The sequence below is a fragment of the Tachypleus tridentatus genome, chromosome 13 (assembly GCF_004210375.1).
Source record: "Tachypleus tridentatus isolate NWPU-2018 chromosome 13, ASM421037v1, whole genome shotgun sequence".
In the NCBI taxonomy this organism is placed as follows: domain Eukaryota; kingdom Metazoa; phylum Arthropoda; class Merostomata; order Xiphosura; family Limulidae; genus Tachypleus; species Tachypleus tridentatus.
This window is the reverse complement of record NC_134837.1, coordinates 200,475,620-200,502,977: the sequence shown is the minus strand read 5'-3', so window position 1 is coordinate 200,502,977 and position 27,358 is coordinate 200,475,620. Positions and strand designations below refer to the sequence as shown.

At 33.7% G+C, this 27,358-nt stretch overlaps 1 protein-coding gene across 5 annotated transcripts in view; it reads left to right on the top strand.

The window, feature by feature from the left end:
- The window catches only part of unc79 (UNC-79 domain-containing protein), a 152,653-nt gene that overhangs the window by 70,665 nt on the left and 54,630 nt on the right, over positions 1–27,358 (top strand). For all 5 annotated transcript variants that reach the window (XM_076483502.1, XM_076483501.1, XM_076483500.1 and 2 more), the window contains exons 28-35: positions 321–446; positions 1,835–1,956; positions 3,644–3,703; positions 5,013–5,095; positions 6,524–6,566; positions 12,397–12,579; positions 14,156–14,294; positions 19,682–22,807. In XM_076483502.1, the coding sequence (XP_076339617.1) occupies positions 321–446; positions 1,835–1,956; positions 3,644–3,703; positions 5,013–5,095; positions 6,524–6,566; positions 12,397–12,579; positions 14,156–14,294; positions 19,682–22,807 (3,882 nt within the window). The remainder of the gene's footprint in view (positions 1–320; positions 447–1,834; positions 1,957–3,643; positions 3,704–5,012; positions 5,096–6,523; positions 6,567–12,396; positions 12,580–14,155; positions 14,295–19,681; positions 22,808–27,358) is intronic.

The window sequence follows — 27,358 nt, the reverse complement described above, 5'->3', positions numbered from 1 at the left end:
AGTGAGATATTTAGCTTTTAAGCAAGTAGAATCTAAAGAAATGTGGTATCTTTATTTTTCACTCTGTGAGCACTGTAAAAAATGTCTGTTTGATTAATTGTTTGGGATATTTTTTAAATCTAATATGAATGTATAATTTAATCTGTAGTTTTGTTGTAGTGTACACTTGTGTTTATTAAGAAACAAAGAATTAATTAACAAATGCAAGACTCTTGGGACTGGTCTTTGGGCTTGGTGATTTATTTGCAGTATTTAAACTGTAACTTATGCACTACTAAAAGAAATATGTGTTTTAAGATATTAGAAACTTAACATTACAGCCGACAAGGAAAAGATTTATAGTCGTCAGTCATCTGCTCCTGTTCTCAAAAGAAAAAGTTCCAAACTGGCTGGTGCTCCTGGTGGAGGACCCTCCCTGCAACACCTTCCAAACAGCTTTTTCCCAGGTATTGATCATGGTTGTATGAAGAAAATAATTCTTTGTTCATAATTATAATAAAGTATCTTTTTGTCTTTTTAAAGGAAAAAAAGTTTCTTTAAATATAACCTTTTAGCATTACTAATGTAATACTCTTTTGTTTATTTTTTAGGCTAGGTGTGGTTTAGAGGTAAGTATACCAAGACTATGAATATAAGGTGTTATGTTTTGCACCTTGTTGCTACAGAAACAGGGATTTTGTTTACAAGTTGTGGGTGCATTGTAAAAGTAATTGTCAAATCCCACTGTTTCATCAGAGATGATGGATTGTGGTCACTTCATCCCTTTCAGTTTGATAATAAGTTCAGTTAGTGATATGTGCACGTTTCCACATGGGAAGACAGCATACTTGTAGTGTGTGTGAAATTCATTCTAAAAAATTAAAGATCTTATTAAGAAATTTAAGTTACTATTTTATCAAAACAATACAATAAGCTTTAATTTTCATATAAGATCTTTTACTCAAGATAAAACTAACTTATAGTACAGGTAATGTAGACTGATGCTGTGTAAGTATGAAGTACTGTCTTCCATATGCAGTCAGGTTGATGCTGAAGATAAAATGCATGTATACACATGCATCACATGAGTGATTTACAAAGTAAAGCTATTACTGGGTGTAAGAATGCCTGCCAATTAGCACAAGCTCAAGATCAAACATCTCATGGGATTCTCTGACCAAATATTGGAACAAATTGGAACATATGTTTTATTTTTTTCCCATATAGACTTGGACTTGTGTTTGTGTACTGGATGAAGATGGTAGATTACATATCTAGTTTGACTTGGATCTGTGTTTGTGTACTGAATGAAGATGGTACATTACACCTCTAATTTGACTTGGATCTTTGTTTTTGCACTTCATGAAGGTGGTAGATTACATCTTTAGTCTGTCTTGGATTTGTGTTTGTGTATTCCTTGAAGGTGGTAGATTACATCTCTACTCTGACTTGGACCCTGTTTGTCTACTCTATGATGGTTACTGGTGAAATCTCTAGACTGAGTAATTTCTACTTTATTACAAGAATAATACATGTTGGTTTCATTTTTAATATGTTTTAAAATGTTATAAAATATATTTTCAATCATATTGTAAGAAAAAGCTTATGATACATGAACATTTTTTAGTTTTTGATGGTGTTACACTATGTCTGTCAGTGGTTAATACAGTTTTATTGATGGTATTCAGGAATATAATAACTGTTCTTACCATATGTTTCTAAGAAACGTTTGTTCATACCATAGACATTTAGAAGAGTCTCTGTTTGTTATCTAAGATGCTACTTTTAGTATTTTTATTTTTTAGGTTGCCACCTTAAAGAACTGGTTACTTCTTTTAGTATTTTGGTTTTTTAGATGGCCACCTTAAAGAACTGGTTCAAGAGGAATACCATTTTAACCAGGTTCTACATCATGTCATGGACTTGGAAGACCATGACAAAGATACTCTACATTTGCTTGTATTTTTACTTATGCAGGTTAGTTAGTTATTTGCTGTTTTATATGAATTTTTTATGTTTTAAAGCTAAAATATTTTCAATTACTGTTTAAATAAAAACAAAAATACAAAAGCACAATGCAACAACGCCATTGGTCGCTTGGAAGCAGGCGAATCTCTATCAGATGTTGCCAGAGCTGTGATTGTCCACCCAAGCATCATCACAAGGCTATGGAATCGTCTCCAACAACATGGATCAACTCGTGACCGTCCACTATCTGGCAGACCTCGTGTGACCATCCCCGCACAAGATCGCAACATCTGGTTACGTCACCTTCGGGATAGGACCACCACTGCAACGTCTACTGCCTCAACCATACCAGGGCTGCGTAGGATTTCCGATCAGACTGTATGCAACCGTCTACAAGATTCTTAGGCCCCATGTGCAACCCATCATGGTGAACGTCAACGACATTTTTCAACATGACAACGCCCGTCTTCACACAGCCCGACTCACCACTGTCTTATTGAGACACCACAACATCAACGTTCTTCCCTGGCCCTCCAGATCACCAGATTTAAACCCCATCGAACATCTTTGGGACAAGTTGGATCAATGTCTGCGACAACTTCAACTGCAGACTCTACCTCAGCTTGCAGCAGCTTTGCAGGTTGAGTGGACAGCCATTCCACAGGATGTGATTCATCATCTCATCACTTCCATGGGCAGGAGATGGCAAGCAGTTATTGATGCTCACGGGGGGCATACTCGTTATTGACGTTGAGTGACGTTAAACTTCACCTAGTGAGCGTGGACTTCGCCTTTGCAGACTTTGGATGTTCAGCAGTAAATGTGCAAAGTTTCACACATGTCATACAGAACTACCTGGAATAAACTTGTTAACAATTTGTCTCATATTTTGCCTTTTGCGTTTCTTTTTTTGAAGAGTATATATTAGTTGTTCATACTATGTACATTCTTATCTTTTTCTACAGATTATTACTGATAAAAGTGAAAGTTGTTCATAATAATGTTCCTCAGCAAACATGTAATGTTTATTTGTTCTTTTTATAGTGGATTTTGTGTCTAGGGTTTATGGAAGAAGAAACAAAAAAACTTTTGAAAATATCTGGGCACAGAGTTTTATTTTTATTTTTAGGGCATGTTTTGCAACATGGTAAAGAGTGTTAGCTTGAAATGTTATCTTCCCTAAATAAATGTATAAAAAATGTAAAAAAATTGATAAAGACTTCTGTAGTCTTTCACAAAAAATGAGCAATTTTAAATGTTTTGATCAATTTCTGCCTGTTGTGTGTTAAGTCCAAATTCTAACATTCTGTTTATTAAATCAGCTTTAAGCAGTTTAACTGACATGCTTTTATCTTTAAAGGTTTTCAACAACTTTAATCACATGCTGAAGATTGCACTTCAATGTTTTTAGCAGTTTAAACTAATTTCTGAATCTTAGATATTACTGATCTTTTGTCATCAAAATATATTTATTTTTATAACGGTTACAATACTTATTGTTTTTTAATTGCTTGTATAATGTATTGTAAGAAATGTGTTTAGAAATGATTATGTTAAAATTATGTTTTTTTTTTCTAAAACTTAATTCTTGGCACTTATGTAAGTATTTTCTCTTTTTCTCTCTGTCTTTTCTTTTTTATTATTTTGTTGCTCCGTTTGGTTTGTTTTTTCCTTCTTTCTTTCCTCACCACCTCAGTTTTTATCTAGAGAAGATCACTCTCATCCATCTGAAGAAAAGGCTATGGCGAGGAACCAGGTGAGCTGTCAAAACGCATTTTAAAACTTTTTAAAGTTTTCTTTTCTTAGCGAATTAAATGTATCTGAGATACAGACTGTTTGATAAGATGTGCACAGTGTCTCAACAGAATGAAAATTGTAATTTTTTTATTTATTTTATATCTGTTTGTGTGTTAAAATGAATTAATTTAAAATGCTCTCTGTTTCAAAATTGAAGTTTCAGGAACAACTAGTAAGTATACAAAGTTATGTAGTCATCCTGTGAAGTTAGATTATAATTATGTTAGTGATTTATTTAAACATAAGTAAGGACAATAAATTTTAACTTTGGACCTGTATGAGTCCATAAGCATTATATAAGCAATAAGGAATAGTAAAGGTTGAACATGTGTATCATGTTTAAAAAAATGATACACATTAGTATGTTTGATTAAATTTTATCAACTTGCATATTTATGTCAGTACTGCTTTTGCAGACTGCAGTATGAACATCTGGACATACATCTAGTTAAGTCCTTGAGATTGTATTTGGTTTATTAAAAAAATCAAAATCTAAACATCATTAGCAATGTTTACTGGTAATGTAAACAGTTTCCTAAAGAAATAACATACGTATTTGTTGACATGGTTGCTACAACAAACTGTGTAAATATCAGTATTATAAAAGTTTTTTAGAATATGTAATATCTGTCATGACCTAATATTGTTCTAAACCTTTAATCAAGATGGAATTTGCATCTGTAGTTTATCTTATTTGTAAAGCTATTTATTAGAAAAGTTTGTAAAGAAAATATTGTGAAATTATTCAGTGTATTCCTTGTTCTATGTATCGTGAATCTGTCAGTGAAGTTTGATAAATATTAGCTTGTGCATTTCAAACCTGATATGTGATAACTGCACATATGCAAGTTATGTTGGGCACTTGAATTTCAGGTGTGAGCAATGTTTGTACTGTGTAGTATAAATTGGAAGTGGAAGTAACCTTTTTTAATGAATTAACTAAACGTGATTTGAGAAAGCAACATTTTAATTGTTACGTTACAAGCTTGATGACTTAATCACAACTGGATTTGTTTCCTGATTAATATTCCAATTTTCTTTTAACAGTTTGTATTAAGTCATCATGACTTTAACTTGGCAGTCAGTATCTCACTCTCTTTTGAAAATGTCTTTTCTCCAAATTAGATGATGGTAGTTAACCATGAAGATTAAAGATGAAGGTTTATCAGTTTTATATCACTTGGTTATCATTTTCCAATAAAAGCAAAACAAAGCTGAATAATTGTCAGATGTGAGGTAATTAAAATCATGTAATGTATAAATTTCAGCACATAATTTTACGCCACTTGAATATATTATTGGGCTACAATCCTGCAGAGAAAGGATTTTTAATACCTCCACACAAATTAAGGTGAGATATTTAATTGTCATCTTTTGGTTTAAACAGCATTAGTTAATTAGTATTTTGTAAGTATTTACTCTTTAATATTTAACCCATTTTTCAAGCTTTAAAGTAAATAATATTTTAGTAATTGATTCTGAAAAACAAACTATTGAACCATTGATTACGTAAAAGGATAACAAGCATGTACATATTAGGATGGGACAAATGGTAGTTTTGTTTGGACGTCAGATGAAAGATATTTTAAAATTAAATAAACATGAAAGGGAAATTATGAGTGGTAAGAATCTTTGCATAACCTTTCACAGCTTCTTAGTAAAACTAACTTTTCAACTTGATAGTGATTTGGACTCAAAGAAAGAAATACTGTTTAATAATATATTGACAGTATAGTGAAGAATAAAATATTCCATTAACTTGTGAACTGTTTTCTCATTTGAACATAATAAAATAATTTTTTTTTCTTAAATGATTGATGTCAAATCTAAATAAGTTGCAAGAAATACAGAGGGTTGTATGAGGAATGTATCAGAACAACATTTTGACATTGTTTGGCATTTCATAGGTGGTGGTGTGATGTCAAAAAAACCTTATTGCTTTTGAGAAGTGTATGTAATAGCACTTTCCTAAACAAATATTCTAACACTCATATTTGGGATTTAGAATTTCCAAGATGGCAATATCTGTTCTACTTAGTGACATTTGAAAACAAAGAAATATGGATCAGTGTGGGGTCCCAGCAAAAACAAGAAGAAAACCTTCAGTAAATTCTGTCATAACTATGGTTAGCAAATTATGATGTCTTATAACAAATTAATGTCCAAGAACTCAAAAGTCAGTGGCAAATGTCATTCACATGTCCCATGTAACAGTATGACATGTCAAGAAGGATCTCCATCTGCAAATGAGGCTACAGGATATTGGTTCACAATGGTAAGATTGTTGTTATACCTCCTGTTCAACTGTCCCATACCTCAGGTAGCTGGAGAATGAAATGGATATTTCATACTGTTTAATATGAAAATGTTCTGGTCAAGTTGTTGGATGCAGCACTGATGGATTTCTATGCAATAAGATCAAGAAAATGAGCACTAGGAAAGAGAAATTGTGTGCTTTGGACTCGATGGTCTTATGACGTGTTTTTTGCAATGGAAACTGTACTGCAGTGGCTTTTTTACAAGATGCTTGGTTATCAGATAGAATATGACAGGATTGATGGTGAGATAATTTAATATAATGTACTCAATCTCTGCACACAATACCCCACATATAAACTTTTTCTGTTACATATGAAGAAACTTATTAGATTGCCCATAATGACTGAAATGTACATTATTGTAGCCTAAGTTTAAAGTACTGTGTTGTAGTACAAAATAAGTGTTTTGTTGCATAACAACTGACAAGATAATATTCAGTGTGTCTTGTATTTTTACCCAGGAATTCTCCAGTATTTCGAGCATTCCTTGTGTCTTTGCCAAAAGTAAGTTGCCATTGTTTTATTTTTCATTAGAGTATTATTTTTAAATTTACAAAATTTCTTCCATTTTGTTTTCTTCATAAATTAATTTAATTTACCTAATTTTTCTTAAAAACTGTAATTTTAAACACAATTAATTTAAGATGTCATCTTTTGAAAATAAATAAAGTGATTATGATTTCATGGATTTTTTTAAAGTTGAATAAAGGTTAACCCTTTTTGGAATGAAATTTTCCATTAATTGCAACATGCTCGTGCAAAACTTAAATAATTGTATTTGATATACAATCACTTTGTTATAGAACCTAATAATCAATGAACTTTTGAAGTATCTCATACATTTTTGTGTATGATATACAATCACCTTGTGATACAATCAAATGATCCCTTGGTGTGGATTTCTGTACATGGTGAGGGGACCTCCAAGGAAAGGTTCTGTTCTTTCATTTTAATTCCTCTGAGATCTAAACATTCACCCACGTGTTTGCCGTGCATGGTGACCCGTGAAGGGAAGGAGAGAATCCTGGTGGTTGAGGGGTCCAATCCTAACACACCACTTTGGCCTTGAATTCCTGTAGATGGGTGGCCTTTGGGTGGCTCCCCTTGGGTCAGTTGGCTTGTCCAACCAAGTACCAGTGTTGGAAGTTCTCAACAGGTGTTGTGGACATTATTTCTGATGCTGGTGTTTGGGTATAGTGCTCATGAAACCCTGGCATTACTGCAGTGTCCTTGGTTGACATTGTAGTGCATCCCCTTGTAGGGCTCCATGGTGGGTGGAGTCAGTGGGCACCAAATTTCGTTTTTTCTTATGGATCCTCCAAATAAAAATGTAAATAAAATAGTGAAAAGACAGGTAAATGACCATGTCTTGAAGTTTCTGAGCAGCAATCTTCACCATCTGTAATACCTATTGTACCTCATTTTCTTATATTGCACTCACTTTTAGACAAACCTTCAGGGCATATGTCTCCCTTTTTCATTCAGAAGGGACTAGAGGGACTTGCTGGCTCTCAAAAGTCAGTAAAAAAGCTTTGTTTCCTACAAATTTATTGATTCCTACCATCCTGTATGTCTTTCCATACAGGAAACATTTCTGAAACCTGCCAATACAGTCACCTTTTGGCAGTTTTCTTTGTACAGAAATGACAGGCTGTGTGTTGGATGAGTGCATGGAGGGGTGGCTCTGTTGGTTGATCAACATGTGCCCACCCTTTCTTTGTCACTCAACACACCCTTGAAGGCCATAGCCATCTGTGTTTCCTTGGGTCATACCATCACTGTTTGTTCTCTCTACCTTCCACCTAGAGAGACATATGATCAATAAAACCTTGATGCTTTTATTTAACAGTTGCCATCTCCCTTTTTAATCCTGGGGCACTTTAATGGACATCACCCCTCTGGGGAAGTGCTGTTATTGATAGGAGGGGTCACTCTGTTGAGCGTATGCTCTCTGATCACAACTTTTCTCTTTTCAATACTGGTTCTTCTACTTATTTTCCCAGACCTAGTCAGTCCTTTACTGCTACTGATCTCTCGTTTGCTCCCCTTCATTATTCTCCCATTTTTCATGGAGGGTTGACAATAATCCACGAGGCAGTGATCATTTTCCTGTAATTTTGAGAGAGACTGGCCGTGGTCATTGCCACCCTACCTGTGTGCTCTGGTGGAAGCTGGATCAGGCAGACTGGCCCACTTTCACTGCTCTTGCAGAACTTGATCTTGCTATCGTCTGTCAGCCATCAATAGATGACTGTGTGGTAGCAGTAACTGATTGTATTATACAAGCAGCTGCTCAGTGTATTCCTAAACCTCGACACATTTTCCACTATGTCATCATCTATGGTGGAATCCTGCCTGCCTCATGGCATGAAAGGCTCAAAAACAGGCCTGGGATACTTTCCGTGGATATCCCACACTTTCAAACCACATCGCTTTTCAGCGGGCCCATGCACATACTCAGTGGATAAGACGTCAAAGCCAGAAGGAATCTTGGATTAAGTTCACAACTAGCACATCTTCTACCACCAGTTCTATGGTCATATGGGACAGGGTTTGAAAAGTCAGTAGGCACTATAATTCTGTCCCCTCTCGATCTACTCTATGATGGTCAAGAAGTAGCTGATGTCTGGAGCATCACCAATACTCTCGGTGAAAGCTTTTGCCAGGTATCTAGCACTTCTGCTTGTTCCTCCACCTTCATGGCCATCAAGACTCGAGCAGAGCGTTCACCTCTTTCCTTTCAAACTATCTCTTTGACTATAATCATCCCTTTACACTGGTGGAACTAAAACTGGCCCTTTATCAGTCTGGCAGTACATCTGTTGGATCAGATGATGTACACTATGACATGCTTCACCATCTATCTCCTGCTTCTCTTGATATTCTTCTAATTGTTTATAATCAGATCTGGCAGGAGAATGTTTTACCTGATGCCTGGTGCCAGACTATTGTCCTATCTTTCTCTAAGCCTGGGAAAGATCCCATTATTCCTTCAAACTACCATCCAATTGCTTTGACGAGCTGTCTCTTTAAGATCTTAGAGAGGACGGTTAATGCTTGTCTTGTTTGGTTCCTTGAATCAAACAACTTCCTATCATCTGCCCAGTGTGGGTTCTGATGACAGCGCTCCACTTTGGACCACCAGATTCGACTTGTGACACCAATCAGAGAAGCCTTTCTCAAATGACAACATCTCGTATCAATATTTTTTGACATTGAGAAGGCTTATGACACAACATGGAGGTATGGCATTTGGCAAGACATCCATATATACAGGTTACATGGCCATTTACCCATTTTTATTAAAAAATTTTTAATGGACAGGAGATTCCAAGTTTGTGTGGGTTTGACACTTTCCCATTCTTTTCTACAGGAACTTGGAGTCCCTCAGGGCTGTGTTTTAAGTGTCACACTTTTCAGTATAAAGATTAATGCCATCATTGAACAACTCCTTCTTACTGTTGAAAATGGGCTCTATGTCAACGACTTTCACAACTCATGTCAGTCATCGAACATGAGATATATTGAGAGGCAACTATAAACTGCCCTCAATTGTGTACTGAAGTGGACCACAGCAAACTGATTTAATTTCTTCTCTAAAACTATTTGCATGCACTTTTGCTGCCAACGGAGTATTTACCCTGATCCTGAACTCCGTATCGGTGAAATTGCACTGCCTGTGGTCCCTGAGACCAAGTTCTTGAGGCTTATCTTTGACTATAAGCTGACCTTTATACCACACATTAAGCAGCTACGGGTCAAATATACAAGAGCATTTGAACATCCTCCATGTCTTCTCTACCACCACTTGGGGAGCGGATCATTGTTTTATGCCAAGGATATATAATGCTCTTATTTGATTGAAACTTGACTATGGATCACTTGTGTATGGCTCTGCCAGATCCTTGGCCTTAAAGATACTGAACCTCATTCATCATCAAGGACTTTGGCTCTGCACTGGGGCTTTCTGCACCTTCCCAGTTCAGAGCTTATACATGGAGTCTCATGAACCTTCTTTGCACCTTTGCTGCATGCAATTGTCTTTACTATATGCTTCAAAACTTCGTTCCTTATCAAAGCATCTCACCTGTGGATGTGTTTTCCTTCCTTGATGGACCATACTTTTTCACTTCACTTCACGTTGGTTCACACCCTGTTCTCGCCACTATTCAAAATCAACTGTCCCATTTCTCTTTAACATCTACTTCTGTCGTAGAAGATGGCCGTAACATCAAATAACTCTAAACTGGGACTGGAAAGGCCAACTTTGGGTGACTAACACTGCTGTTTGAACTGTCTGTTACTCATCCTGAGGAGTTATAATTCAAATTTTGCTACAAGTCTTTTAAAACGTTTATTACTTTTTTTTCTGAAAATGGCCATCAAATACCTCAAAAACAGAACTGGAAAGGCCAACTTCAGGTGACTAACAGTGGTTTTTAATTTACCTTTTGTCTTCCTGGTGAGTTATGATAATTACAGTTATGCTACAGAAAGTCCTTTACAGCTTGTATAACTGTAGTTTTTCTCTTACAGCTGTAGACTAGATGTAAGAATTGGGTTTAATGCTATTTATGTTTATAATTCAAATATTAAACTTTGTTTTGTTTTACCTTAATTTCCTTTTATGAATTTTACTTTAATTTTAACTTTTTACTGGATGTTTAGTGTAGATAGCCTAGTTGCTTTGTGCCATAAAACACCAAACCAACCAACCAGCCAGAATAACCACTTGTAATGTGATGTATGGTTTATGTATTTGGTTTTTCTTGAATAACCACTTGTAACATGATCTATGGTTTATATATTTAGCTCTTCTAGGATAATCACTTGTTACATGATGTATGGTTTATGTATTCAGCTTTTCCAGAATAACCACTTGTAACATGATGTATAGTTTATGTATTCGCCTCTTTCAGAATAACAATTGTTATTGGTGATGGTGACACTGTTCACCTTGATAAAGTTTTTAGTTTTTTAAAGGTCATTAATCTTTTTAATGTCATTTAAGTTTTTTAATTTATACATAAAATCTTTTTTAATGTGGTTCCCTTTTAAGAATCACAGTGTCTCTAGTTCGATTTGAAATTAGAAAATGGCTGTAACATTAAATAACTCAACACCAGGACTGGAAAGGCCAACTTCAGGTGACTAATGCTGTTGTTTGAACTCTGTTTGAAGTACTTGTTAGTCATCCTGGCATGTTATTATTAAAATTTGGCTACAGGTCTTTTAAAACTTTTATTTCTTTACTTTTTGAAAATGGTCATAATGACACATAACTCGGAACCAGCACTGGAAAGGCCAACGTCAGGTGACTGATGGTGGTTCTTGTACTTACCTGTTAGTCTTCCTGGTGGGTTATTATAATTACCATTATGCTACAGAAACTCCATTACAACTTTTCTTACTATAGTTTCTCTCTTAACATTGTAGACTAGATGTTAACATTGGTTTTATGCTATTTATGTTTTTAAACTCTGTTTTGTTTTACCTTCATTTCCTTTTATGAATTTTACATTTACTTTACTTTGACCTTTTTACTGGATGTTTGGCATAGATAGCCTGGCTGCTTTGTGCCATAGAACACTAAATCAACCAACCAACAATCAAATAATCAATGAACTTTTGGCTGCACATTCGTTTCTGTTTTTTTTTCAGTATAATTCTTGTTTATAGAAAACAAAAACCTGACAGATAAGGTGTATACTTCTATTTTTTGTGAATTTAGTCATTAGCACTGTGCCACATTCTCTGATTGATAATAACATAGCTGTTTTTGAGTTAGCAGTCTTGAGGGAAAGGGTTTGTGTATGTAAAACAAAAATTATCATTTCAATTTTTTTAAAGGATGAGAAGGTGAAATCCTTATAACCTTTGAGGTTGAAGAGAAACCATTTAAATCGTACCTGCAGAAGGATATGCCAGTTGTTCTGACGTTTTTGAGATCATGTGATGAATGCTTGACACCTTGGCTTAATAGACCAAATTGACAGTTTTTATCAGAGTATATATTATGGTCTGTAAACTTTCCTACCACTGGATAGTACTGTGCTAGTAAAGTGCAACAATGTGTCTTATGTTTGTTAATCCTGTAGACTTGAAAAATTATAGTTTTGCTGATGTGGAAAGATGAAAGTGGACTAATGGTCGTTGAACATCTTTGTCCTTTGAAAGGTTTCATGATGCTTTTGTCAAATGTTTGTGAATGATATTTCTATATTGATGGTGTATAAGAAAATACTGACATTAGAAAAAAATATTTTAAATTGATTTAAGTAACATTGTTATTCAGTGTAAGTAGAATTAAGAGTACTTGTTTGTTAAATTTTAGGTCCTAGACTACAATTTCAAGATTGGAAACATACTTCTGAACATTTGTCTTCCTGTTCTGATTTATTGTCCATCTCCCCAGAGGTTTGCATACGAACATCAGTTACCTAGCTTCTCATTATGGTTGCTGGACTCACATGCTCGACACTCGTGGTTGGTGGCTACTCTTGTAATTTTGTACAAGGTAAAAGTTAGCCATGAAGATGTGCTTTAAAATGTATTTTTAGAAGATATTTAAATAAAACTTAAGAAATTTCTTAACTCATACATAACAGATGAGTTGTAAAGCTGTGGTACAGTTCAGTGCCAAATGATATATTAGTGTAGTTTCACTTTAGAGTAATTGTAGACCTCTGTAAGTACTCCTCACCCCTTCTCCTCATTCTACATCAGCTATCAAACAGGAAATATGAAGTATTCATAAATGAGCATGCAAAGTGGGCAAGGTCAGAAAGGCAGAGAATTGAGAGTGACACTCTAAGGTTATGAAAGCCAAAGTCATTGTACAAATGTTCTTTTCCTGAAAAGTACTAATGTGGGGTTGTATTCTGTTACTGTATTCTTAATTAAAGAAAAAAACCTTTAAAATAAAATTTTGCCTAAAAGATCATATGTTTAAAGATTAACTTCTCTTCAGACCGAATCTCAAAATGTGTGATAACAGATAAACGTAAAATGTTTAAATGCTTCTTGGAAAAAAACCGTGTCATTGAACATTTAACAATACCAACGTGAAATGTATTACAAATTAATAATTAACCAAATGTGTGACCACACTTGGATTGAACTAAACTGTAGGAAATATCAAAGAAGGAATAGAGGTTATACTGATCCTGCAGAGGTTATATTGATTCTTCATTTATAAGTGTTTAAAGAGTAGGACCCTTATTAACATTCCTACAAAAATGTTGAACCATTTATTTTCCATTTGTAAAAAATTGTTCACACTCATGGTGTTTTGAGCCAATGGTGTGCTTGCACACTTTTTCATAGTGCTCTACCCTTCTAATGTGAATTTGTTTGTGACTTTAAACAAACAAACATTTCAATTTCCTATTTTAACTGTTGTTGCTATATTATTTAACAACAGTAAAATTTGTACAGCAGTTTTTAAAACTGGTACATTATTTACCCATAGGTTTTTTGTTAAGCCATACATTCTGCAAACAGTAATGCATTGTTTATTCAATCTTTACATTAGGTCACATTCTTACCTGATTTTGAAAAGAAGAGCATTGTTTGCCCCAAAATACCTCGGATCTTGTCTTCTAATATTAAAATTATAAATATGTTGTAATTCTGTTATCCCAGTAAACTTTTACTTGAATCATTTTAGTACAGATGCAGTGTTATATTCTCTTTTGTAAAAGGGGAATATAATCAAATATTATTATATTTTTCATAAAAAACTCCTTTCATAGATTTAAAGTCTCTAAGTTAAAAGAGTCAGAAAATATTAGTTGTTATGTGGCAGAGTAATATGTTTAGTTTCATATTCGAAAACCAAAAGGACTATTTAAATGATTTAAGAAAATGCAAGACAAAAGGCACAGCTTCACACGTACCTAATATCAAGAGGTACTTTGTTATTCCCAAAATTATGATTTAGTTTTTAAGGACTATCATACATAGCTTCTCTAATATGCATTTCTAAATAAAGATGTGAACTTTAGATTTTTTTCCATTTTTATGCATATGATTTATGAGTTTGTGAAAACATTAATTTATTTCCTGTATTGTTTACTTGGTTTTGGTTTTAGTATCGCTACAGTAGTCCACCATACTGCAAGCAGGTACAGATGCTTATTCATATAGTTCTCAACACTTTAGAGGCTCAACACCATGTGTGCAAATATGCTGCTGGTCCTCTTCTAAGTCCCGTACCCTCACGATTTAGAGGTATTTAGTCTGACCATTTTTACCATTTAATTTGAAGTTAGTTAAACGTGTCTGAGAGAAAACGCATTCCATGCCAGTTATTTTGTGAGTGTTGATTTTCCTTTATCAGTTAAAAATACCCTTTTATAAGGGTATTTTTAAAAATTTATAAATACAGTAACTTTTGGTGTTAATTATAACTGTTTCATCTCAAAGTCGTGTCTGTGTGTTTATTCTGTAGCAGAATTAGTTAATGGATGAAACAATAACATGTGTCATTAGGGAAATGTGTGTGTCTAAATTCATAACGTACAAACACTTTCACTGGTAAAGTATTTTATCAAAGGCAATAAATTATTACTAATTCTTTACAATTGGTGTCTTCTTTTATTTGTGGTGTTATTTAATAACACCAGTTTCTATGAGGTTTGACAAGATAGGTTCACAAAAAAAAAAAGAAAAGTTTCATGGGAATAGTTGCTATTAAGTAACTGTAATTTGTCACTAAGTGAATCTATGAGAAATAGAGAGACTGAATATTTATGTAAAAGCACAAGAAACAGTCTTTATTCCAACAGCAAGTGTGTACTATACTTTTCACAGTTAACAGTTGCTATTATTGGAAAGTAAGTTTGAAGTCATTCCATGATTCTGCTCAGTTACTGCTTCATACTGAATATATCTCTCGTTACTTACTTAACTAATTAACCTTTTTACTCTAGGTAACCTTTACTATACACAATGCAAAGTTTTTATGTCTTACATTTAACATTTTTATTAAACTACTTTTTGTTTATGCTATAAAAATTAATATAGCATAAAATCTTAGCTGATAATTCATATTTTAATAGTATATAAGTTTTATATTCCTAACTATACTAGGAAATAATTTAGAAAATCCTGAATTTCCCCTAGTTACATTTTTTCTCTAGGCATCTCCTATGTTTTTTCCACCACCCACCCTTGGAGAGAGTAAAAAATTCAACATAAATTATTCACTATAGAATTGTCATTGCCCAGACAAACTATAATTTTTTACATCCTTCAATTTTTATGATTACAGAGCTATCAATAGAAAAGACCCTTCCTGCCACATTCATCTTTGTTTTGTACTTCTTTCTTATGTTTAAGTATGTATTGCATTTAACCAATAAAGTGCCAAGGTTTTCAACTATTAAATGACATATTGCATAACATTGTGTTCTGATCAGGTAATAGTTGATTTCAATATAGTATAAGCAACATTCCAGTGAGAAACTTGATTAGCTTGGATGAATTTGTAACAGCTCTTGTCATACAGTTAGAAAGCCAAAAAAATTGTGAGAGCTAGGGGAAATTATCTGCTTTTTATATGTTATTAGTCTATGTTCTTTGGTGTATTAATTAATTAAATAAAAAGTATTTAGTGCATTACTACCATTAGTATAAAAAGTAGGCTTAAATATCCTTGACAAATGATGGCAAGAGAAAGAAGACTGGGTTAGTACTTTATTTCTTGTTTTTTATATTTATTCTTTATTTATTAGCATAAAAGTAACAAAAGTATAAAAACAAGAATAGTTCTAAGTTAGATAAGGTAAATAAATAATATTAATAATATAATAAAATGTTTCATAAGGTACAGTGCATGCACATGAGTAGCATACAGGTAATGTAATTTGATACCTTGACATGGGCTTTATATACTGTGAGTTATTTACAACTTATAATGGCATAGATATTTGTTAGACACAGTTCAAAGGACAATTAAAAGAGCAATAAAACAATAAAATATAATTATAAATAGATGTATACCATTACAAGTTTAAAGCTACTTAGGGTAAACAAATGTGAGTTTCATATTACAAATTGAAGTCATAATAGAAAGAGAAAATAAGGTAATTTAAATTTATTTTGGAGGCTTCGAGATCAGTCAAATTGATCAACCCTATTTTGAGTTAGAGTAGAGAAAATAACAGAGAGAGTATAATGTTTTACTGAAAAAACGTTTTAGAAATTACATAAGGGAAATTAGAGATTTTTGAGATGTGGAAAAGTATCTTTAATCTCAACAGGAAAATCAATTTGCACATAGACTATTCAAACAAATATTATATATATTAATGGACAAATGTTTATTTTAGTTTATTAAAAATACTTTATTAAAAATTTGATTTTTTATATGTGAAAGACATAATGTTAACTGAAAGACTGCTAAGTTTTGTGAAGATATACATATATACTATATCGAAAGTTAGAAACATAAAATCTACAAAAACCTTAAATGACTACAAGGAGGTTACCTGGTTGGTCAAATTGATCGAGCTTGTGTTGAGAGGGTTAATGTCAGACTTATCTAGAGCAACTAGTATTATCAACATGACTGATCATTTCCAATGAAACATAAGAAGCCATTCATTAACTCGAGATCATGTGATTACTGGTTGAAAATCCAAATGTCTTAACATTGCATATTACAGGTGCCCTTGCAGCTATCTTTCTTTACTTCATGAAGATGAAAGGTATTGTAGGTGAAAGATGCAGAACATTGTGTGGCTAGAGCAAAAGAAGCTTATCAGTCTTCTTGAACAATGTACTATTGCCCATATACAGAGAAAAAAAGTTTTGAAAAAAATCACTGTATTAATACAAGCAGGTAGCAGACTTGTAGTATAAATTGCCATGTAATGTGTTGGGATAAGTCTTTGGCATTTCAACCATATTTCTGTGAATAAAAAAGTACTTAAGTTCCTGATGGTTTATAAGTGGTAGCATATATGGTAGGTCATTAGGGATAATTCTTGTGTTATATCTGATGGTTGTTTCAATATTGAAGTTCCTAATGGTTTGTAATTGGTAGTGTATATGATAGGTAATATTGTATATTTGTATATTTCTGGTACCTAAGTTTGGGAAACAGTGGTATAAGTAACATATGTAGTAACTTGTTTTGCACTCACTGGTTTATGTTGGGATAAATGTTTCCTGTTATCATTAATTTTCTGATATTTGTTGATCACACAGTGTTGTCTCTGTCTGGCACGGTAGAAAGAATAGCTACTCTTGTGTTTGACAAAAATTTAGAAGAACTAAACACGACCTAAAGTTAGATTTAAGCAACAAGAAACGTTTTTTGTGTACAAATAATAGAAAAAGCAAAAAAATATACAAATGTTTCAATTGCAAACTATAGGAATGAAATGGAGAACAGACATTATATTAAAAACAAGGAGTTCTTGTGTTAAGATTAAAATAATGATGTTATATAAAACAATACCAGTTCCATCATTTGAGGAAATGTGCACTTTTCAAAATCATCAAACGTACATTCATGGAAACTTCAAGAATTGAAGAGTTGATGAACTATGTTCAGGACACCTTTTATTTGTATTTCATTGATATTACAACTATGGAGATCCCACACTTGTTTGATGTGATTCAAATCTGATGAGGGTTAAAAACTGAACCACTTTGTCAGTGTTTTCATTTTTAAGCAATTTTTAAGTCAGTATGTGAAGGACAGTACATTCAACAATGTTCTTATCTGTCCAGACAGTACCTGTACCACTACCATATACATCTGATTTCTGTATAAAACTGGATTGAATCTGGTTTAATAATTTTACATACAAGTATTATACAATTCTATGTCAACTACAAAAGGAACATAGCTTCACATGTTAGTCTTCTGGATATAATATTGCACTAACGTGTTATGTATATTGCTTTGGGTGGACATCTCATTGGTTTAATTTCTAACTGTACACTGTGATGACATCCACTTGTGACTGTATGAGGTCTGTCTCTTACTGTCTGTACACTGTGGTAACATTCACTTGTTGCTGTATGAAGTCTGTACACTGTGATGACATCCATTTGTTGCTGTATGAAGTCTGTTTGTAACTCTGTACACTGTGGTGACATACACTTGTAACTGTATGAAGTCTGCCTCTAACTGTCTGTACACTGTGGTAATATCCACTTGTAACTGTATGAAGTCTGCCTCTAACTGTCTGTACACTGTGGTAATATCCACTTGTAACTGTATGAAGTCTGCCTCTAACTGTCTGTACACTGTGGTAATATCCACTTGTAACTGTACGAAGTCTATTTCTAACTGTCTATACACTGTGGTGACATCCACTTGTGACTGTTTGAAGTCTGTTTATAAATGTCTGTACACTGTGATGACATCCACTTGTGGCTGTATGAAGTCTGTTTATAACTGTCTTACACTGTGGCCGTGTGAAGTATTTGTAGTTATAAATAATAAGTTTTTGAAATTCTAGTAGGTTTTCTGATGTAATTTTAAGATAGTGTAACATGAATTTTTTCAGTTAATAAGAAATTGAAAGTTTAAGAAACTTTTTCTACATTTTAAATTTCTGTCAATTTAAAGTTATACATTTTAGACGTGTTTTGATAATTTCTTTTATTACTTGTAAGCATTATTTTTAGGAGGTACATCATAAAACATGACACATTAAAATGATTGAGCAGCTTTAGTACTTTAACATCATACTGCAGGTGAAACACTTACAACAATGATTATAGTGTTGATTTTTAATTTTAACATGAGAGTTTTATATGTACAGCTGTTGTGAAAGTTATAAACATGGGTAGAGTTTGGTCTAACTAGAGTTATCACACATAATATCTGATCTGTCATCATTAGGTAGATAGATATCTGTGCATCATTGATTCTAAATTAATTTGGCTGTTTTCATTTTTTGTATTTATCAATATCATTGAAATTTTCTTTTAGGTTATGATGCATTATGTTTGACACTTTATTAATAAATTGTTGAAACTTATTTAAATGTATAAATAGAACAATACTGGACTTTTTTAATACATTGTAACACTCTAGAAAGTCTGGAAACATTAGCATGTTGTTTACCAAATTCAATGGAACAATTCAAACTTATTCCTCGTACACCATTGAAAGTATGTTTGAAACAGGACTGATTTCCTTTAATTTTGTTTATGTGCTAGTTGTTACTGTGTACTTTAATACAGTATTCTTTTAAACATAAAAAAAAAAGAAACTTAGAAATTCTCAGGTCATCAACAAATGGAATGTTTCACGGCTGAATTACATTAAGAGTTTTCCTTTTTAATTATTAAAGGATTATTATAAGTCAGAAAAAGGTCATTTTGTCTTGTACACATTATAAAATGTATTTAATGAAACTATAAAAACATTGGGAAGTCTTCCACATTTATACATCTATATGTACTGCTGCAGTTGTCAAGGAAGATGTATCATCCACCTACATTTTATAAACAACTCTGGTTGGAATGTAAATATGTAAAGAATTCTTTAATTATAAAACACAAACAAATTGAAGACTTTCATAGTAATATAATTTTTATATATTTTAAGATTCCACACTGAAGCTTCTGATTATATATTTTCTTTGGTCTAGATTTCAGTTGTGTGACAGGTGATGTTGAAAACTTACAAGATCACTATACTCCTCCAAATGAACCACCTTCTTCAACAGATGAAGTAAAATTGACTTTTAGTGGAACAGTTACCAACCTTAGAGGTCTTCACCACAAAGCATTAGGAGAAAATTCTTATTCAGAATTAGGAAAAGATCAATCACCAATGATTTATAAAGAAAAGACTGACTGGAAAACCAAAAAGTTATTAGATTATGGCTGTTCTTGTGATGATGATGTTGAACCAGAATTAGAAGCAATTCCTGAAAGCCCCAAGTCTGAAAGTTCTGGAAAAGATATTGGAGAACTTGAACTATCTTCTATTGAAACTGTTTCTGTATTAACAGAACAAGCAAGAGTTAGGGTGGTTAAAGAAAATGGTCTGACAGATCATGTCGTTGTATTTGATCCTTCGAAAACTACCAGTGTCTGCTCTAATCAGACACCAAAAGATACCTATATTTCACAAAATAGCTTCTCAGCTTTTCCTGTTTCAGAAATTTTGGAAACAGATCATGGCAATTGTCAGTCAGTCAGAGATGCCCCTGTTGAAAAGTTTGTTCATGAATCTATGGAGAAAGATGAATTAAAAATGGCATTTACATGTACCAGAGTTATGGACACCGAACAAAATAATACAGACATGAAAATGCTTCAACCAGTGCCATCAACTGAAATCTATGAGGACATTGAATCTTATGACATATACAACTCAGCAGAAAAGACCTGTCATCTTAATAAGCCTGATGTTTTTTACAATCAACGAGAAATATCGAAAATTGAAACTGAAGTGTGTTCCAGTGCTTTTCCTCAGTCTGCATCAGAGGGATTGTTGGTTCCAAAATCAACTGGTTACAAAGAAGAGCCTTATTCCTTGTCTGTATCATCAAGCAAACAGTTTGTAAACAATTCTTCAGGAACTTTACAAGTTTCTGTCGGTGGACCATCAATTGTCAGTATGGGGCCAGCATTTCCAGGAGAGATAGCTAGCAAGACTGTACAAACAAAAGAAGCAGGAGTTGGTAAAGATGTCATTATGGGGCCAGTATTTCCAGAAAAGGTAGCTAGCAAGACTGTACAAACCAAAGATGCAGGAGTTGGTAAAGATGTCATTATGGGGCCAGTATTTCCAGAAAAGGTAGCTTGCAAGACTGTACAAACAAAAGAAGCAGGAGTTGGTAAAGATGTCATTATGGGGCCAGTATTTCCAGAAAAGGTAGCTAGCAAGACTGTACAAACCAAAGATGCAGGAGTTGGTAAAGATGTCATTATGGGGCCAGTATTCCCAGGAAAGGTAACTAGCAAGACTGTACAAACTAAAGATTTTGAAGTTGGTAAAGATGTCATTATGGAGCCAGTATTGACAGGAAAGGTAGCTAACAAGACTGTACAAACTAAAGATGTCATCATTATGGGACCAGTATTCCCAGAAAGGGTAGCTAGCAAGACTGTAGAAACTAAAGAGGGAGAAGTTGGTAAAGATGTCATTATGGAGCCAATATTGACAGGAAAGGTAACTAACAAGACTGTACAAACTAAAGATGTCATCATTATGGGGCCAGTATTCCCAGAAAGGGTAGCTAGCAAAACTGTAGAAACTAAAGAAGGAGAAGTTGGTAAAGATAACAGAATTGTGTCTCTTTTAACATTGAGGGACTACACACATAGAGTACCACATTCCTATCCATCTGTAAGTTCTAATGCCAAAACTGTTTCACATGTTCAAGGAGAGGAAGTGTCTAGCAGCACAGGAGAATTTAGTTCTGGAATTACAGTATCCAAAAGAAAGCTAAAAGAACCTTATCATCAAGAAATTGTTTCTTCTAGTCATGATGCAGGGTTAGATAAGTGTACTATAAGTTATACACAAACTGATCCATTCAAACAGAAGCCTCGAATCCAGAGAATGGGTGCATTTGATACAGGATCAGTTAAAGTGAAATCTTTCCATGATACAAATTTGAAAGTTTCTGAAATAGAAAGTAAAACTGGTGAAATTAAAAATGTCAGTCATGAGAATTTATATGCAAAACAGTTTTGTAGTGTATTTGGAACAGAAAGCAATGTTTCTTCATTACCTGATCATAATGACAAAAAGGCTGTCTCTACTAGTGATAAACAAAATGAACAATGCAAGCCTCTTTGGCATGTTCAAATTCATAGACCAATTCATCTAGAGTCAATTTCAAATAAACCAAATCCTGAAAGATTACTGCCAGTTGGAATACCAGAGAAAAATCTGAGAGCAGCATCATATCCAACTAACAGAAGTATTACTGAGGACACAGTTTCAAAATGCCATCCACAGAGTTCAGTAACTATAAAGTCTTCAGAAGAAGCACCAGAAAGAAAGATATTAGAGTCTTTTGAAACAGAAAAGGCAGTTCAAACACCAAAGTACTTAGAGTGGCCTGCTCACAAGGATATACATTTTCCAGCAGAAGAAAGACTTTTGCCCATTGGAACTCCTCCAAAGAGAACAAGAAACAAAACCAAGTCATTTGATGAATCAGAAGGCAGTGTTTCACTTTACTCTGGTCCCCATTTTGCTCAGACACAAATTTTCAATAAGGTTCCTGTTATGGCTCGTATTGAAACCATTGAGACAGGACCTGCAAATCTTAAAACATTGGTAGTCACAACAATACCATCGTCTTTTCAGAACTCAGCTAGCACAAAAGGAGAAGAAAGCAATATAGAGACAAATGAACAGTCAGAAAATGTACCTTGTGATGCTTTGTATCACACAGCTTGTTCTTCTGTTATTGAACATATTGAAGAGGAACCTCAAACAGATGGCATAAAAGAACAATTTCCAGAAGTAACCACTAATAAACTTCCAGCTTGGTCAAGCTTTACTTTTCCTGAGTCAAAGTCCAGCATTGACATTGAGTGGAACAAGAATGATGGCATGTTTGAAGACTTATTACCTCCTGAATATTCAGGTAGTGATTCATTAGAACGCAGAATAAGTAATGATGATTGCATAGAATGCCATTCTGACAAAGAGTTAACTGATGTATATCCAGAAAAAAGCTCTTTAGAAAAAAGCGACAGCTTTGACTCCAAAGACGATGATGATCATGGAAAATTACAGAAAGAAAAAGGTAATTCATAAACTTTCATGACTCACATACTGTTAAACTACTTAATAATGTTGATGTTATGGGTCCGGCAATTTAAAAAAAAAATTTATCTTATGAACCAAAAGTCAATTTTTAGTACTTTTAATGCTTAGTCAATAATATTAAAAGTACTACAAATTGGTTCTTGGTAAAGCACAAAGCTAAATGATGGACTATCTGTGTTCTGCCCATCATGGGAATCGAAACTTAGTTTTTAGTGTTTTATGTCTGCAGACTTACTACTGTGCCACTAGGAGGCTTGATGTTATGGGGCAAGCAGTTCTTGTTTATTTCATGTTATGGACCAAGTCATTTTTATCAGTTGAGCAGTTTCTGCAGTCTTGCAACAGCTCTTAAACAAAGAAGTTATTAAAAGTATTCTGTTTGTCAAAGTCTGTGGATGTCAGGAAAGCTACAGTAGTTGTTGTTTACCCAGCTGTAAACGTAACTAATTTAATTTGTAGATCAACAATGTGATCTTGATTTCTATAGTATTAGTTGTAATGACAAGTTAATCAGTTTGTTTTCTTGGTGCTGTTCAAGCTATAAGAATTCATTGACAAAAATGTTTTGTTTCAATTATAAAACTTCTTGTACTATATTAGATATTTCTATGTTGATGATATCTTAAAATGTTAACTGGAGAATTTTACATTTTTGGACAAGAGGTGGTCAAATGAGTTAATATATAGGTTTGATTTCCAGAAACTTGTTCTTATCTGTAAAAAAATCAAGGTTAAATTACAGGAGTTGGTCTTGATTTGAAAAAGTAGGTAAAAGCATTTGGCTGTTGAAAGTATCTTCCTTAGAATTTAACTTGTTCATCTATCATACTGATCCAAATCCCATCAAACATGCTCACTCGTTCAACTGTGGGGACATTATAATGTGATTGTCAATCCCACTGTTCATTGGTAAAAGGGTAGCCATAGATTTGGAGGTTGGTAGTGATGACTAACTGCCTTTTCTCTAGTCTTTTACTCTTAAATTTGGGACTGCTAGCACAGATAACCCTCGTGTAGGTTTGTGCAAAAAACACACAAAAAAAAAACCATCATGCCATGCATAAATACTTCTTTGAATGTAGTTGTGTAATTAATGTAATGTGACATTGAAAATTATATGGAATCACAAATATAAAATTATAAGAACAAATTTAGATTTTTGGATGGATCTGCACCTGAAATAGATACATTACAGCTCACACATGTTGAAGTTTGCAAAAATATTTTACAGCATTGGAAAAATTGTAGTCCAATGACAGAATAATTTTAGATTAATGAAAAATACTGTCAGGGATTTGCTTAAGATTAAAATGAAACTACCATAATTTTCTTTAACACAGGCATGTTATAAGTTCTGGAATAGAAAAAGTGTATATAATCCTAAGAATTGTTGACATGTTTATGCATGTAAAACCCATTTATTGACATTGGAGTCACAACCACTTTGTCCAGTTTAGAAATGAGAGGTGAGCATGGATCAAAGAGACTGGCAGATAGGCTATTTGACTTTAGTTCTACAGTGTCAAATGTGATGAGGTGGACTAAAGTCAGTAACAGATCAGCTTTTGAAGTATGTCAATCAGAGATTGACATTGAACACAAAGGGATGTGATTAAAGTTTGTACGTAAAACAACGTCAGTTGAAGAACTTACGCGCCAGGATTGAAACAGAAAAAAAACAAAACAAATAGCATTATTTGTTTTCTGATTTAACAGAGTTCCAAACATTATGTTAACTGGCAAGGTATCAACTGACAATGTGTACAGATTTTTGTGATATTACATTGAAATTATATAGTTTTGTAGATGAAGTAAATCATACAAAAACTTATATTACATATAATAGTAACATTTTTCTAAAAATTTTTAATTCAGACAGAAATTTCTTTATTCTATAAATATTTATGCAAATAATATTTTAAATATTAATAAAAAATACAACAATAAAAGTATTACAAAACGTATTTAACCTCTTCTTACACTACAGGGTTCCTTCCTTTGCCCATCTGGGTTTTTTTTTTTTGCTTGTGCTCTTTTATACCCTACTTAATCACTCTGTGATATTTGTCTTGTACTATATATGTGCACCTCATTCAGATAATATTATCACTTTTTTAAACAAAGTGTTTACTAAAGTGTCTCTATGTACTATAATCTTTGGAAATAGATACTTTGAGAGTTCTACATGGCAAACAGATATACAGCAGGAAATTCTGGATTAGTATTTCTGGCATGGAGGCAAATGAGGCCTTTTATTTCCCAGCTCTAATGTCTGGTTTTATTCCTAATGGGCATTTTGGAGAGAATTTAGATTGCTTTTTCCTGTACCTCATTTTATTCTTTTGGCTTCTCATAGAATAAACTGCTTCAGGTTCAGTCCTTCAGTTGGTTCATTGGATGTGGAATATTTGGGATCTATTCTCAGTTGCTTTCAAGAATGCATACCTGTGATAGCTGTATGTCTGGGAGTAAATACTTAGTTTTCCTTTCATCCACTGATATTGTGGTTCATGAAGGGAAGTTTATTGCTTGGCTGTGTGAAGTGACAACTATGTCTTGTCCATCACAGTTGTCAGAACTACATGGTTTAGCCTACCACTTTCAAATGTAAGCATGTTCCAACTCTTAGAGAATACATCTTGTCCTGGAAATTTGGGGTTCTAGAGAGGAGTTTGTAATTACACTGAATAGATCAATGTTTCACAAAAGAATAGCTATAAGTCTACAGACTTTCAACTTTAAAATCCAGTATTTGATTCCCTGCAGTGGACACAGTCCAATGTGTTTTTTTTTTTTTTTAAACAAACAACTTTCTAGGATTTGTTTCACCTTATATATGGTACCAAGTTATTTATTATCCCTTTATAGTTTATTGGAAGGCTCTATGGATCACAAGATCCATTTATGAACTATTGTCAATACTTTGGTTCTATTGCTGGCTTCTACATTTATATCTGTTGTCATTGGTGTCTTAACATTCCTTGGCTCCTGCAGGAGGTCAGAGTTCTACCCCTATTCAAAGGTTCCAACATCAGCCATTTGGTCCATTGGTACCCAGAAGGATTATGCTGCTTAGTTAGGATGCCGTTAGTGGTGTCAGTGGCAACTGTATGCCTTTGGGGTCTCGGCTTTGAGAATTTCTGGATTGATAGTAAATCTTAACAATGGACCCATGGACACTACAGGTCCTTGAATCAGAATTAGGCATTCAGTTTACATCTTCACCATTATAATCCACTCACCTTGTAGGGTTTCCATCTCCTGCAGATGCTTGGATTCCAAAATTTAGTTCTAGGGCTATTAGAATTTGAATGCTAATGCCAGTTCTTCCAGGGTTTTATTTCCATTGGTTTGTTTTGCCCAAGAAGACAGAAGATTGGTGTCTAGATTATTGAAGGTTGACAAGTGACTCATTCCCACTTTGAGTTGGTTTTTTTCTACTCGGATTGTGGATGTCCAAACTCAGCTCATCAGCTCCTATTTACACTACACCATAGTGGTGATGTCCTTTGAGCACAAGGGTCAGGTATGACAGTTCAGGGTTATTACCATTGGATTAGCATCTGTGCCATATGGATTCTGCCAAATCATACAAGCTTTCTCTTGTCACCCCTTTTCACACACCATTCCATGGATGACTGGTTATTGCTGGCACATTCTCATCAGTTGTCAGAATGTTACACCCTGATTCTGCTTGTAGAAACAACTAAGGTAGGCATCACTATCAGAGCTGAGACATCTATTCTTACTCCAACACAGTATGCCGTCAGTTTGAATATTTTTCATCACGTATCTCAGTCGGGGTCAACCAGTTCCCATCCAGCTACTCCATATTAATGGAACAGGAAGACTGAAGTGGTAATAGTTTTAAAGTGAAACCCAAAACTTGTGCATTTTTGAATAGTTCACTATTTATCTTGTGGAGAATAAAGACTCTTTTGGATATCATTTTTAAGTTTATATATGTATATATAGCAGTCCAACTGCTCTCGCCACCAATGTGGGAGAACTCGGAGCAGTAGAACCTCTTTTTCTGGTTGGGGCTTGGCCAGTAGTGATTATAACTTATATGGTGTTACTGGTAGTTGAATAATAGCTGTGAGAAGAGGTAAGTATTTTTGGGAATACATTTTCAATTTAAGAAATCATTACCTTTTAGTTGTAAGCATTACAAAATTTCTATTGTCCATTTCAAAAGTTGTATATTTCAGATTATTACAGTGAACATTGATGTGGGTGAATATAAGGTTCAGAAGTATATCTTTTACCTTGAGCCCTTTTAGTTTACTTTTCTGTGACGAGAACATTTTATGTTTTTAATATGTGATCCATGTTTGTTGCACTTTTGTTACTAATATCCTCATTTCATTAAAATCCCATATCTGGGAGTGTAAACCAGTAAATTTGAGGATTTTTAATTGTTTGTTGAGACATTTCATAATGTCTTTTAAATTATTGTACCTTATGGTTATGATTTTAATCAACCCCAAATGTATTTTAATTTCTGAAGAGATGTTTCAATCAGATT